We start from the raw sequence: 15,940 nt of genomic DNA on the forward strand, positions 1-15,940 counted from the left end.
AAACTTGGGCACCCCCTAATTTAAATATGACCCACCCCTTCCTGTAAAGGCCGCACCCCTTCATGTTTATGATCCGCCTGTTATCTGTAAATCACAGACTTCAACCAGTTTTTCAGTGTCTATCAGTGCAGCCTCATCAGTTTCCATAAGTTCAGCCTCATCAGTGCAGCCTTATCAGTGCAGCCCTTTTTACTGGCCATCAGTGCAGCATATCAGTGCGGCCTCATCAGTGGCCATCAGTACAGCCCGGTCAGTGGCCATTAGTGCAGCCTACCAGTGCATCATATCAGTGCCCATCAGTGCTGCCTTATCAGTGGCCATCAGCGCAGCCTCATCAGTGGCAGTCATTGCAGCCTCATCAGTGGCCATCAGTGCAGCCCATTAATGCCCATCAGTGCAGAATATCAATGCAGCCCCATCAGTGAAGCTTATCAGTGCCCACTTTTTTGCTGCCCCCCTGAAAAGTGCTGCCCTAGGCCTGGGCCTTGTTGGCCTAGGCCAAGATACAGCACTGGGGGATCGGCGTATCGAAAAACGGAGTACACCTGACGGACTCCGTGTATGAAAGGGCCCTTAGGGTGAAATTCCACTTTAAGCAGTCATTCTGCAGGAGGAGGAAGCAGCAGGGCTTGGATAATGGCCGTTTCTCCCTAAGTTTTATTAGTTACTATGAAAATATTTTACTCAAATTTAGCATTGGAAAAATATAGAACAGACAAATGTGAGAATCAATGTTTATTTGTAAGGTGTAAAATTGCAGCATTTTGTCTAGACAGCAGGATAAGAGGATGCTACATATCTTTTTCCATTTCCATAGGATGATTTAGTCCAAGTGTAAGTTTGGATTGTCGCAGAATGACCATTAAATCTGACCATACACCTTCAAGACAAACAAAAAAGTAAAAGTTATAAAATGCAAACAAGCCTTGGATGAATAAAGGTTGGTACGTCTATGAAAAGTTTGTACATGACTGCTAACACAAATAGCACCATATGTAATGAGGTTAGCTTCCATGGTTAAAAAGCAGGTCCTGCTACAGCTGTGTTTTTTTGAGTTTTGGATAGGGTGGGGGAGGATTAGAACTCCTTTCAGGTTTTTACTTCTTCCCTACTCTATCTTTGGAGACATTTTCCCTCATGTACATCACCGGTGACAATGATACTACCTGGCATGAAGTGAGGGAAAAATCTCTAAAAAAGACATAAACAAAAAAAAATCTGTCAGGGGTTCTAGCCTTCCCCTACTCTACTAAAAATATATATATATACTGTTGCCTCTTCCCACACTTCTGAAGTAAAGTAAAAATTTGGCAGAGATTCTAATACCTCCTCACTATTTTCCAACCCCCAAAACATTGGTTGGACATACATTTGGGACCTGTGTCAACATACAAGTCTATGGAAATCTAGAACCCCTTTGAAGCAGGTCAAATGCAAGTCAAAAGGAGGTCAACTTAGGATCAAATGCACCTGTCAGTCAATACTGATCTCAGAAGCATCTCAAATTGATGTGATACTGATGCCACCCACACCAACCCAAAGCTTCTTGACACATGCTTTTAAAGGTAAATACCTGTACTGTAGTAGCCAAGCGCATATCAGAAACACAAAATACTTACCTCTTGTTAGGACGAGTTACATAGCACAGTGTGTACATTGCTATATCAAACTCAGGACTAGATCCCATAAAGAAAGATCCGAGTGACTTCAAATAGGTGGACCATTTAAACTGGAATGAATACACATCAGGGTAATTTGTCCACTAAAGAAAAATGAAATTAACACAAATGTAATTTATTTTGTTAGTTTTACATAGAACCATGCATTCTAATGATTTTCCTAAGTGCTTTAATTCCATCGCTTTCAAAATTTTGCATAATTGTTCAACAAATAGATATCCATTTTACATAAATATATTTTCTAACAACCTCTACTGACATTTCTTCCTTTTTTCATGCATCGTTATTTATATTCATCTATGTAGAAATGTCACCACATAGTGGATTTTCTGCTAACTACATGCCAAGTTAGTAACTGTCATGCTTTACAAGCAGCAGTAGGATGAGACCATGAGATGGACCTGACAGAAAATATAACAGCTCAGGTTCTTATCTCTTTAAAATGTACACAACATCCAATATATAGGAAGCAAATGACTCCTCAGGCATACCATGGTCGAATTTTTGGGTTATATGGGGGTCTATTCTTTTTATACATTTTTGTAAATAATATTAATTATCTGTACTATTCTACTACTATTAAAACTGGTCTTAAATTTTCTCCTGTAGTCTGTTGAGAATCTTCACATTTTTTATTTGTGGTCAGGTAGAAACTATTGTATAGACACAAGGCTCAATTCACAAAAAAAAAAAAAAAAGAATATAAATAAAAATGTATAAAAATGTCTGTTTAACCACTTGCCGACTGCCGACAGTAATCCTACTGCGGCAGTGCAGCTCCCCTGGGTCCAGCAACGTAGACCTACGTTTAGACACAGCGGGAGTCAGGCCGGAGGAGGAGAGGGGGCGATTTCCGCCTCCCTTCCCTGATCGTCGGGGAAAGTGTGAGAAGACCCGCCTGCTTATGTAAACAAAGTAATCGGGTCTTCTCAGTGACAGACAGGGAGAGATCACAGGATTCAGCATAGAACCTGCGATCTCTGTCTGTGTCACAGAACCCCCCACACGTCAGTAAACATGAGGCTCACATTTAACCCTTTGATCACCCATAGGGTTAACCCCTTCCCTGCCAGTGTCATTATTACAGTAACAGTGCATATGTTTAGCACTGATTACTGTAGTAATGTCACTGGTCCCCCTAAAAGTGTCAAAAATGTCAGTTAGGGGTCCGATCTGTCCACCGCAATGTCGCAGTCCAGCAAAAAATCGCAGATCGCCGTCATTACTAGTAAAAAAAAAAAATAATAAATATGACATAAATCTTTCCCGTAGTTAGTAAACGCGATAACTTTTGCGCAAACCAATCAAAATATGCCAAAAATATGTAGCAGAAAACAAAACAAATTGGCCTAAAATATTAAAAAATTTTGATTTTTAATTTTTTTTTTTTGGGAATGTTATACTGTATAGCAGACCGTGAAAAATATTGTTTTTTTTCGAAATTGTCGCTATTTTTTTGTTTATAGCGCAAAAAATAAAAATCACACAGGTGATCAAATACCACCAAAAGAAAGCTCTGTTTGTGAGGGAAAAAAAGCCGTAAATTTTATTTGGGTACAGCATTGCATGTCCGTGCAATTGTCCGTTAAAATAACGCAGTGCCGAATCGCAAAATAGGGCCTGGTCAGGAAGGGGGTCAAATCTTCCGGTCTTAAAGTGGTTAAATAAAATAACAAGTGACAGCTATTTTCAGTAGAGTCAATGAGATTTGAAATGTTATAGTTACATAGCTTACAGTCTACTGTAAACTGATGACTGTGAAAAAATGACCCCCATAGCACCAAGCAAAAAAGGATATGCACAACTGGGAGCAGTAATTAAATAATATATGTTATGGATAAAATTAAAATATTTTCAAAAGTTGATTATTTTGCTGCACTATCTCAGAATATTAGCTTAGCCAAATCCCTATCTTCCTACAGTGCTAGTTTGTACAGAAATTGAAGTGTTTTAGGGAGGAAGGAGCCTTGATCTATGGTTGTTTTTTAAACCAAAAAACCGAAAACATTGATAACCCCCTATTAATACAACCTTGAAATGTATTTGAGTTCACAGGCTGATCTACTAAAGCAGCTGAAATGATTCACTTATGATTGTGTGAATACTCACTTCAATTGTCCAATAATGTAAAAAGCTCATTTGTATTCACTTTGAATGCCAAATCATGTGTAGATGAAATAAATAAACAAGAATTTGCTTTTCACACAAACAGATAATTAAATGACAATGTGTATTTGTATGTTAATGTACTTTGACCATCGCTCTGGGCATTATTAGATAAAAACATTTGACAAAAAATGACAAACAAAACCCCAAACCACAGGCAAAAAGACAAGCATAATGCAGTTGCAATGTACAACATTTATTAACCGATAGTCTCAGGGACAGGGTGAGCTTCCCGAGGAGAGGCTGATGGTTTTCCACACAGGACCGGGATCTTTTCTTCTGTTTTATGCTCTGTAGGCATTTGTTTGAAAGTGAAGGGAGCCGTGGACAACGCGACCCCTCTGCAATAAGTAGATGAGTCCTATGACCAAGTTTTGGGATCATCAGTGATCTATCTGGGGGCTTAATAAAAGACATATTGGTGGAGCCATACAAGATACGTATGCATTCAAATTGGACACCCTACTTCGACTGATGGGGTAACTTAAATTGATCGTTCTTGAGACAACTCTTTAGGAATCGTCTGAGGAAGTGACTAAGCGAAATGCGTCGCGATTCCATATCTACCACGAGTGAACCCTACATTTTATTATAATAATTTATCATGATTCATCATGACCTGCCATGTATTTATATGAATCGCCTTGGTTTCAGAGGCATTGGGGTTCCAGTGGTGTAGGAGCTTCTCCTACGATTTATGTTGAAGGGAGCCGTGGACAACCCGACCCCTCTGCAATAAGTAGATGAGTCCTATGACCAAGTTTTGGGATCATCAGTGATCTATCTGGGGGCTTAATAAAAGACATATTGGTGGAGCCATACAAGATACATATGCATTCAAATTGGACACCCTACTTCGACTGATGGGGTAACTTAAATTGATTGTTCTTGAGACAACTCTTTAGGAATCGTCTGAGGAAGCGACTAAGCGAAACGCGTCACGATTCCATATCTACCACGAGTGAACCCTACATTTTATTATAATAATTTATCATGATTCATCATGACCTACCATGTATTTATATGAATCGCCTTGGTTTCAGAGGCATTGGGGTTCCAGTGGTGTAGGAGCTTGTCCTACGATTTATGTGTATGTATTGATTATGTTTTATTAAACACATGTCTATTGTTGTATCTTTGTATGTCTGTATTAATTAAAATGATATTTTTTATCAAATGATTGTTACATTTCTTCTCACTGAGATCAGCAATTGCTAGTTGCCTATAAAGTCCCAAAATATTTTGAGGGTGTGAGAGACCCCACCCTATTGCGTGGTTTTCTCCCCCCCCCCTTTTTCGTGTATAATAGGGTTGTGGCAATAGCATGCTATAGAGAGTTTGTGTCTCATTCACTTTTTATCTAAACTCTGCTCTACTAGAAGAGATGCTTCTGTCCACCTGTCACCAGTTAGCCAACTTACTGGTCCATCTGTGCTGTAGCTCAAGTAATTAATTTCACCAGCCTTCTCCAACAGGTAGAGCTGCACCCAACTATGGAATCCAGAGATCTTTCTTTTATGAATTTCACCTGCAAAAACAAACAACTCTAACTTGTATTTTATTCTACACAGTCTTTGTTTTAAAAATAAATATTTAATGCATGGCGCATACGTCTCAGAGCATTCAATTGTAAAAAAAAACAGCACAGCAGATGTGATTTCCTTTCAGGCACTGTGTCTTTTATTAAAACCTTAAACATGGAGGAAAGGGAAGGATAAAGGAGGGAGTCACTGCTTTGATTCCTTCACTTGTATGCAGGGCTGCTATTAGAAACCAGGGGCCCTGTACAGCCTTCCAGATGCCCCCCACCCAAGCCCGCCTACGCTCCCCTCACCTCCCTAGGGTGCAGCAAAACAGTGGCACTGACTTTATCTGCCTACACCCTGAAAATAAAATAAAAATGTCCCTCCTCTGCTCCCACCTCCTGGGCCCCTCTGTTGGCCTGATGGGGCCCAGGGAAATGTAATTTAGGCCCTGGTAAGCAAGTAGTAGCTGGGGTCTTATCTAGTAAAAATCCATTTATTCACTTAGGCAGAAATAAACAATACAGCTGCCCTGGACCCCCTGTTCAACTGATGAGGCCTGGGCCTAGTACAACAGGACCAGTTGTACTGCCTTATCAGCGGCCCTGCTTGTATGTGAAAATTTCAGCTTGTGCTACTAAGCTCTGTCATATTCCCTTTTCTAACAAAACAACATTTAAAAATGTATTTATTAACAAATGTAAATGTCCTATTATTAGGCCTGCTCAGAAAGTCCCGGAAACTTCAGCTGGTGTGGTAACAATGATCACTTTATTGGTATATGACATTAAACAAGGGCAACAAAAGATTTGCCACTGCAGGTGCAAGGGACCCATTCTAAGGACCCTCCGTGAGCTGAGCGGCAACTGACGTAGCCACCACAGACCAGGTCAAGTGCTACCTCATGCATACAGTACAAAGCTCTATATCAGGCATCACTAAATGGTGAACCGCGGTCCGGATCCGGACCCAGTTAATGTCTCATCCGGACCCCTGCAGTCCCACCCTTTAGAGTCGTTCTGCCCACAGCCATCACCACTGCCAGTCTCACAGAGCCAACAGCTGGAGGCAGGAAAGCTATAGACAGAGGGCAGGGGCTATCCAAGTTAACAAGCAGGTGATTGGTTGCGAGGATACAGGGCGGTCATTGCACAAACATGCGATTCGGACCTCTGATGGAAGAATATTTTACTGACTGGACCTTTGTAAATTTTAATTCAATACCCCTGCTCTATATCAAAGGGCATGCAAGGTATTGTTATTCAACAACTGTCTATCATATACCTGCAGCTAAATCTCTGTATTTGAACTGTAGTGAGCCCTAAGCAAAAACATTTGCAATGAGAATATTTGTCTTTTTGGAATTTTATGAATGCATGAGCTAACATGATTTTAAGTTAATATTCACATTGTTTTAGTTTTATTTTTGATACAATGACCTCCATCATTCAGTTCACCAAGAAGACGTCATCCTTTAAAATAGGGAATATTTTGTCTTTAGGGCACTGCAGGGTGCTGAGACAGAATGCTAACAAAGATCCCTTATGCGTCTGCTAGTGATGAATACACTACTATGGTAATCTCTTTTGCGGCCAGATCACAACATATAGAATATAAAGGAATCCATTGTGACTTCACAACTTGTAATGTAAATGGAGCATTTTTCTTACCATGGAACACATGCTCAAAGCCTGAAGAGTCTAAGGAGCCATTTTTACGAGTGTATAGTCCAAACCACATTTCCCTTAAATCAAGCTCAAAGCTTTCCATTGAGGTATAATAGCCTATTAGGAAAGACAGTGTTACATGTTAAAAACATTCTCATAAAATACAGGTTTGGAAGGTGAAAGAAGACGAAAAAATTTTATTAATTTGGCATTGATGTCACTTCTCTAATAGTTTTACCCATTTATGCTAAATAAAGCATTAGTTACCTAAGTAGGAAATGTCTGTGTTGCCCCTTAATGACAATAAGGAATATTGTCATTTTCCGGAGTGGGCTTTGAGAATGCTGGGAAATGTAAAATCCATTAAAATGATATAAGTGGAATTCCACATCAATGCTATTGAGATTGTTATTATAAAGGGTGAGCAACCCAATGTAACACATCAATTCCGTACATGGTAAAATTATCTGTTTGAAATGTAGTGTGCTTTCCATTAGTTAAAAAGCAATGAAAAAGAAAAATTGTGTTTATGAACTGACTAGTCACTAGTAACTGACCTACTAGTCACCTAATCACCCAATAACATATACATACATAAAACTATGAAAGACCAATAACAAAAGCTTGCTTGTAAATGTATATAACAGAACTCAAAAAGATGTAACTGTCTCTAAGTGGATTTTGTGGACAAAAAGACAATATTCAAGAGCAATTCTATGAACTGGTAATGTTTTCAAGCATTTGGCTCTGGCTATACTTGGGTGAAAAACTGAAGTAAACTGTGATCCTGTTTGCAACTCAAGGCTAAATCTTTATTCTTTGTCTAGAGTGTACCTTTACATAAAATCTGTACTTTGACAATTTTGGGCAACGTAACAAGTCCACTTTACAAGGTTAGCAACATTAACTTCAGCATCCTCACACTTTATAGCCACCTCAATCCACTGCCAAAGCACAGCAAAGTCCATTGTGAGTTTCATCCTTGTTGAGTTGTGCACATTCTATATAGGCTCCCCTGCATGGGACTGCACAGACATGGAAGGCTACATTGTGAAGGCAATTGAAGTGTCAAATGGTTAATTAATATATTAATCTGCAACAACAAGTTAAAGCTGCTGTCTCTTCAAAAGTAAACAGCTTAAAATGTATCTCTAGACAAAAGAGATATGCTCTTCTTACTAAAAGTTAAAACTAAAAAAGCTTTGGATACATTCCACTCTGGATAGAGTGAATAAGGGTTTAACCCTTGTCAAGTTTGTATTGCTGTCTGTATCCCCATTGGGAAAAAGGAAAAATAAATATTTCAGTTTTCTAACCTGCCACTATAGAAAATCACCCAATAGCTTTTGCTGATTATATTATTGTATTCCTGCATGTCTAAAGATTTCTATTAACTCATTATAGGCCACATCAAAAATGGATGTCAAGATGATTTAATTAATAATTCACAGGTCCCCACAGTTAGTTAACAACTAATGTATCACACCATTAATGGTGACTGTAGCTGTTCAGGTGTCTGCAATTTGTGCTGCATGTCATATTGACTTCTTGTTACATGGCTCATAATCAGTTGTGGAAAAACTGGCATGATTTCCCAATCACATGGTAGCATAATGAGAAGATTGGCGAAATATATAGGCAAAACCTTTTTTCTTAGTGTTTCATGGAGAATCAAAGGAATGGATCCTCTGTAAAGTTTTGTTTGCACCCTGTCTCCCCATTGGGGGATGTACCCCTCTCTTTGTACTGTGACATTGTTGCTGAGACAAAAAGTAAAGGAAAATCCAAAACTTTAGAGTTGTCCCCAGATCAAGAAATGGGGGAATATCAATGGGGATAGCTGTTCCAGGGACAACTGTCAAAGAAGAGAAATCCCTTTACTTTGGGAGATTTCCTCTCTGGGACAGGAAGTTAAGGGACATTTCCCCAATAGGCAGAAAAAATTAAACTGGCAAGGGTTTAATCTTTCCATACTTTGGTAGCCCAGCTTATGTATTCCATTAACAGTTGTAACTATTGTTCCAATGTACCTTTATCAATTAGGAATTTGGATAGCTTGCTCATTACAGAAGTTTGGAACATGGCTTCCATGAAAGCAGTTTGCTCTTGGGTCTCCTCACTAGTAACAGACTCCACTCTTCCTGTGTTCTTGAAGTAATTATCCAGCAGTGCAATAAGATTGGTGAAAGTTGGGAGAGTAAACAGTTTGCTTTCATTCACATAACTAAAAAGCCTAAGATTATAATACAGAAATTAATTAATAGGAGAATAATTAGGAAAATGATATGCTGTTGGTTCAAAATATATACACAGAATACATATATGCAGCAAAGTAAGGTCTGGCATTAAACTGATTAGTGTTTTTAAATACAGCAGCAGTATTTTTATGGAAAAGCTCCAGCAACCTAGAGCTTGTAAAAAGTTTATCCTTTAATAATTTGAGATTTTGCAGACTATTGACATACATTTTATCCACTGAAAAAAAAGTCTGCTGTTTATGTTTATAACATATGTGTGTGGCTTGTTCTGTTTCCTTCAAGATAAATGGACTTTGGCTGCCAGCCTATCACTACTCTATGGGGTAATCTAGTTATATTCAGTAGTTAGTGTAACCTGTACCTGTACTGTACAAAGACTCTAAGAGCTTGCACTGTGTTGGGGCATAAGGACCTAAAGTAGCACCTTTTGATCAGCACACGTTCAGGGTTTACATTGGTGCACTAAAATGCAAGGTCTACTTATATTGTCCTTGAACCCTCACCTACAATGAGTAGGTGTAAATTGTACCTGTAAAGAAAAAAATAGGATTTTTATCTATCTCACTGCCATCTTCTTCCCTCAGTGCCTAGGCAACGATGACATCCAATTCCTTGCGGCAATATCCTGCCGAGGCCTGAGCAGCCAAATTCCTGGGAAAAGACACTCTTGCAATGAACTGAAGTTTCTTCTCCTGAAATCTGGCCTGCTCTGCCTTCCCCAGGAATCTTCCCAGTAGAACAGTGAAGCCATGCCCAGCAGAGGGGGAGGAGTCCTCACAAGCTGAGCAGATCTTGCATTTTACTGCAAGGTCCACTTTAAAATAGAATTACAGAAAAAAACCTAACTAGTCTTAACCCATTTGCGCCATCGTCTCCTGACCCTTTAAGAGGTTTCAGATGCCAGGAGGCGGGGTTTATAATCATGTGACCGCAGTGATTGGCTGTTACACCGATCACATGCCTGGAAAGCTCCTGATCGCAAGAAGCTGAGAGTGCATAGGGTGCGCGCTCGTGGCACAGCCATGTCAGCTAATTGGTATGCAATTTGCGGTTGCTCGGTGCCAACGCCCACCCGCCAAAAGGCCGCATATTTGCGTACTGTCTGTGCCTAGGGGTAAAAATGTCCTCAACCCTTTAAGACAGGTATGACAAATTCCATCGCACTTGGTAGCCCAGGATAGACCATTTCCTACCTTCTCAAATGACCTCCTGAGTTTTAGAATTGTAAAAGTTCCATGTGGTACAGCTTAAAGACCCCTGGGGTACCCATCCTTCTCCCTCTTCTATTTCCCTTCCTTCTCTCCCTTTCTCTCTCTCCTTCCTCTATTGTCGTTGCAGAATGCCCTTTCGGGCTTTCCTCCCTCACTGTTGAGCTCCTGTAGTCTCCGGATGAACAGTTTAGGCCATGGCCGTCAATATTATTTTTCCCCTTTTTTTTTTTTTTGGGCCTGGCCTCATTTTAATATCTTCCATTTGTGCCACAGAATCATAAAGACATCAGTGGTTCAGACTGCATGATATTGCCTTGATTGCCTGGATGTTGTTCTTTTGCCATTTTACTTGATCAAAGGACCCTTGTGTCTTAGACACTCAACTTTTCCTCACAAATGGATGTTCTGTATGTCCTGTCTTAGCCACGTTTTGTTACAGTATTCAATTGTTGCCGCTCTCATTTTGCATTTGGGGAGCAATACTTGAACAAAGTGCACTGATGTTTTATGTACACTACATTTTACCGCTGTCAGAATACAATAGCACAGTGGGAGAGATTTCTGCATCAACACATTCAGTGAATTGAGCGATTTTTATCCTTCAACACATGATTGAAGAAAAGAGAATTGCTTAATGTATAGCCAGCTACAGTCTATCACTCCTCAAAAAGCTGCTTTATATTCTTTGCTGCAATTGTGCTCTTCCAGGAAAACCTCCCTGTGTTAAACTAAGCCACACTATCTTGAACTTAGCTACTGGGCAGTGATATTGAAAGAGCTGAGCAAGGAGACATGTGTTCATGTGATATCATAATTTTCAAACTAAAACAATCTTATAAAGTTATCTTTGCTGTCTAGATCTTTCAAATATGATCTTTGTAGGAACACGACAGTAACTATTCGATATATTGGGTTATATTTATTAAATGCAAATAGGCTGTTCACTTTGTGAGGAAAGATAGCAAGTTTGCGAAGTAAAACTTGAGCACATTTACTAAGCTCTAAGGCAAAGAATACCCAATCACATGCAAGTAAAAAAAACAGCATTTTTGGTTGCACATAACTGGATGATGGGAGTCAGCAAAGCTTCATCACATTCACTTAGCTCTGAGTAACATTCCCTTCCAAAGTGAACAGTCTATTTTCCTTTAGTAAATCAACCCCCCATAGGCGTGGTCCTCTCAAGTATGATTCTGATTAGACACCTAAAGGTTTTGCATAGAAACCAGGCTACAGGTTTTATTGTCAAAGCTTAGGCAGGCCATAGACGGTGAAAATTTATTTCCTGCAAACGTGGGTTGCGGGAAAGAATTTTGCATGATTCCCCCATCTACACAGACAGTGTTGATGGAGAAATCCCCCCTACCGAGCAATTGTCTTCTCCTGGCAGGGGTGCGGGTGGGGAAAGCCACCCTGGCAGGAGAAGACAGTGATTAAAGTTAGTGTCTATAGCAGGTGCTTGCGATAATCGCAAGCGAATCCTGGAGGCTGGTTATACACAAGTTGATCCATCAATCAACTTGGTACATTCAGCCTACCTATTAATGGTTCAAATTTTGGCCTGGTTCAGCAGGAACCGTCTATGGCCAGCCTTAATTGAACAAGCTGAAGTTAGAAGCTGATTGATTACCATGAACAGCTGCACCAGATTTTGCACTCTTCAGTTTTAGTAAATCAACCCCTTAGATTCTCAAACACTTAGATTATCAGGCGATCCCACAAGGTAAGAGAAATATGGCATATTTAAGAAACAAATGGTGCGTCACAATGATATCAACTTACTTTTGGCTGGCAAAGTCAGTCCCTGTGCTGGTTCGAGAACTGTTGGCTTTGTACTGTAGATTCAGAATAATATCATCACTGCCAGCTTTATTGATATCAGCTACATATAGCTCTTCAGCCAGATTCTGAATCTCATCATTAGTAACAGCAAACTGCGATTTCAAGTGAGCTTTTACTGCTATTAAATATAAAACAAGCATAAATGTTATTTTACACACTTCAAACTTTTGTTATGTTAATGTTATCACATAATGTCATGTTCACTAATCTAAGTTTTTATCCTTATTGAATATCAGCAAAGAAGTATACATTTTTCCTATGTCAAGGCTATTCACCAACAAGATGTCACTCAAAACAATGTACTGTAACTTGAGCCAGCCTAACATTAAAGATGTATGCATGAAAAAATACAATACATACAACAGTTGGAGCTTGGCACCCTGTACAACATTTTACTAAGCGTGTAGCAAATGGGAACTGGCCATTCAGAATTTTCTCACTTCAAAGAACAAAAGAGTTAGCAGGCTTGTGTAGAAATTATTAAACACCTATGAGTTAAATTGATTTCCAAACAAGTCTGAGGGCAATGCTCAATTTTATGTCTATACACTATGCTACTATTTTACATTGCTTTAGTCCTTATGTTTGTGAAATTTTAGTGGATGAATGATTTTCTTTAAAAGCTTCAGATATTTTAAAAACAGTCCTTATTGTCCCAGATAACAAAAGTGGCAAGGATGGCTAAAGCTTAATTTTGGGGCCTCAGATAAAACATTTTTTAGAAACTGCAATATGAATGTGGAGTTTCAACTTTAATAGAAGTAATTTGAACAACTTGCATTTCCTCTCTAAATGAAGCTCTGTGATGTAGGGCAACAACTTGATAAATTATGGAGGGATGGTCTGGGGTTAGGTAATTACTGCTGACTATGGAATGACCACTATTGATGAACATAACAAAATTGCACTACTGAGAAGTCACCAGGTCTACAAGGATTCTTATTTTTGGTAATGTAACAGCCCTTAGGAGCTGCTGGTTACGGGTTCCCCTGGGTTACCATTAGCAACAACAGAACAGTCTGGCATTATTCCATGTGTTTTACCGCAGACAAGAAACAGTCCAGTATCATTGGTTTTTAGGTTATATTTGGAACTTGGATAGGAAAAGGGAATGAGTGGGATATTCCAACTTAAAGAACTATGCTCAATAGGCTGGGACAACTTAAATAGAGATGAATAGCGCTGGTTAATGCTGTATAATGGTGAGCAACGCTGAGTAACGCTGAATAGAGCTAGTCACGGCTAGGCCGCTGCTTCACTTTGCCCTTGGCTGTGAATGAAGTAATAGAGCTTCCTGAGGTAAACTCTATCCTGAGGACAGCTGGTGCTCTCTTCTTTAAAAAAAAAAAAATAATCTGTAATGAAACAATTATGTTGTATGTACCCTATATTAAATATTTATTTGTATAAAAAAGACTTTAACTATAGAGGAACAACCCAGTTAGATGGTTTATTTTACATTGCAAATGACCTGTCCCTTCCAACAAAAGAAACTGGACTTCAGCTTTTAAGAAGGCTTGTAATTAGGGAGGTGTGTTCTCTTTTTTCATTCTAAAAATGGGTGCATCATTGGCTGCAACTGCTGATCAATAAAAATTCTCAAGCATGTCCGTTTGACAATAGTTAATCTAAGGATCGACTTCTGTCTAGTAGGGATGGCCACAAAATGATAAAGATTAAACCGGTCCCTGCTGAACCAACCAAATTTTGATCAATGCATGGCTAGCATAAAGTGGTTCAAAAGGCAAAACATTTTTTACACAAGGGCCCTTTCATACGGGCACCTCCGTTAAGTGGAATCCTCTTGCTCAGCGAGGGATCTCCTTGCTGATTCCCGCTGAACAGGCGGTTACAGTCCGTGTCTGCTATGCAGAATGGACATGGATACAGTCCTGCTCTCCTCTATGGGACAATCTAATGGAAACAGACCGCCTGTCCGTTTCCATCTGATGCCATCTGATCTGCCGGACAGATGGGGAAAAGGACCACCATCCATCTGTTTTTGGCAGATAGGAACTGATTGGATGGTGGTGGGTGTCAGCGGACATGTGGCCGCTGACATCTGCTGCTCCATAGAAGAGACTGGAGGGTCCGATCAGGTCCGCCTGAAAAACTGACAGGTGGACATGATCAGAGAGCCCGTGTGAAAGGGACCTTAGTGCATTTCTCCCTTAGGTATATAAGTTCCACTAGCTCTTCTTCCCCTCTTTCTGACCACCCCTAAACACTAACCTGAGACCTCCCACATTCTAGCCCTGTCCATGCCAGCAGTCTTGCTCTTCTCTTCTCCTGGATTCAAAGGCTTCACTGAGCGCAGCGGGAGCCATTGGCTCCTGCGGCTGTCAGACAAATCTCGTGAAGATGGAAGCAGGAGGCATGGCCAAGCCACTCTGTTTCTATCTATGGGTGTGAGTGCCCTAGCACAGCTGTGATCCAATATCACTCAGATTGCTATGGGGGCACTCACAGGGAAAAGGAGAGGAGAGAGCTGGTGGGGGACTATCCAAAAAAGTTAAGGGACCAACTCTGTGCAATATTGCTGCACAGAGCATGTAATGATAGCCTGTTATTTTATTTTAATTAAAAAACTTTAAAATCAATTTAGAAACCCCAGATGGTCTTAGTGGTAAATGCACACTTGCTAGGTTGGTGGTAAATTCACACCCTATAGTAAATATTCCCATAATATGTAACATATGTTTAACAATAACATAAGAGATGGCTCTCGGTTTACCACAAGTGTTTTGTACAAATATTGGATAGGTTGACACTGTAGCACTTGTGAAATCATATTACTCCATATAGAGTCTAGTCATAGGATATAAAAAATCAAATATATTAGTGTTTAATCCTATCCACTCTATTTGCAATGTATCTGAACAGAGAGTAATTCAATTTAAAAGTAAAACATTGATCTTTCCTTGCTTGAGGGGTTAGAGTTCGGAGCTCCAGGCAGCCATACACACATTGAAGTTTTAGATCAGTGATCCCTCTTCCATCCCACCCTCAATATAGCCCAGCAATCTTGCTCCTTTTCCCCTTGTGTCTGAGGACCTGGACTTCCGTACTGGTCTGGTCTGGTTTTGGATTGACGGAGCTTGACAGGTTTAACAGGTGGAGATCCGGCGTCCATGTGGGGTCTCGGGTGCTCAGGATACCTCTGCTACGCAGCTGGAGACGGAAGAAGCTGAGAGTAGCCGAGGAGACCCTAACAGTGCCTAGAGGCATTTGGGGGACTTTGGCCAGAGGCGGAGGAAGCTGAAAGTTCCCGAAAGTACCTGGACTGAGTTTGGAGACACTCAGGGGACCCTGACCGGTGATGCGGCCAGTGACGGAGGTGCCCGAGAGTGGCTGAGAGCGACTGAAAGCTGCCAAAACCATTAGGAGGCATCCGTGAAAACATAGGAGAGTACTGACAGATCGGAGGGAGAGTGGAGGCAGTGGCGTAGCGTGGGTTGTCAGCACCCGGGGCAAGGCAAATAATTTGCGCCCCCTAACCCGTGGGATTTTAGCACTCGAGTCTCTTCCACTAGATTAGTTAAAGAAACCCTTACCCCCTAAGCACATGTATTGTTTGTTATGAAAATACTGATG

General features: G+C 40.3%; 1 protein-coding gene across 1 annotated transcript in view; it reads right to left on the bottom strand.

The window, feature by feature from the left end:
* Nucleotides 1–768: 768 nt before the first annotated feature.
* Nucleotides 769–15,940, bottom strand: part of LOC309546720 (uncharacterized protein) — a gene marked incomplete at its 3' end in the record, with an annotated part of 75,205 nt that continues 60,033 nt past the window's right edge. Inside the window, exons 9-14 of the mRNA XM_082246423.1 lie at nt 12,287–12,464; nt 9,066–9,268; nt 7,039–7,152; nt 5,267–5,373; nt 1,620–1,762; nt 769–880 (exon numbers count right to left, since the gene is read on the bottom strand). Coding sequence (XP_082102549.1) covers nt 769–880; nt 1,620–1,762; nt 5,267–5,373; nt 7,039–7,152; nt 9,066–9,268; nt 12,287–12,464 — 857 coding nt within the window. The remainder of the gene's footprint in view (nt 881–1,619; nt 1,763–5,266; nt 5,374–7,038; nt 7,153–9,065; nt 9,269–12,286; nt 12,465–15,940) is intronic.

Source organism: Pelophylax lessonae (assembly GCF_965119305.1).
Source record: "Pelophylax lessonae genome assembly, chromosome: 2".
Classification (NCBI taxonomy): domain Eukaryota; kingdom Metazoa; phylum Chordata; class Amphibia; order Anura; family Ranidae; genus Pelophylax; species Pelophylax lessonae.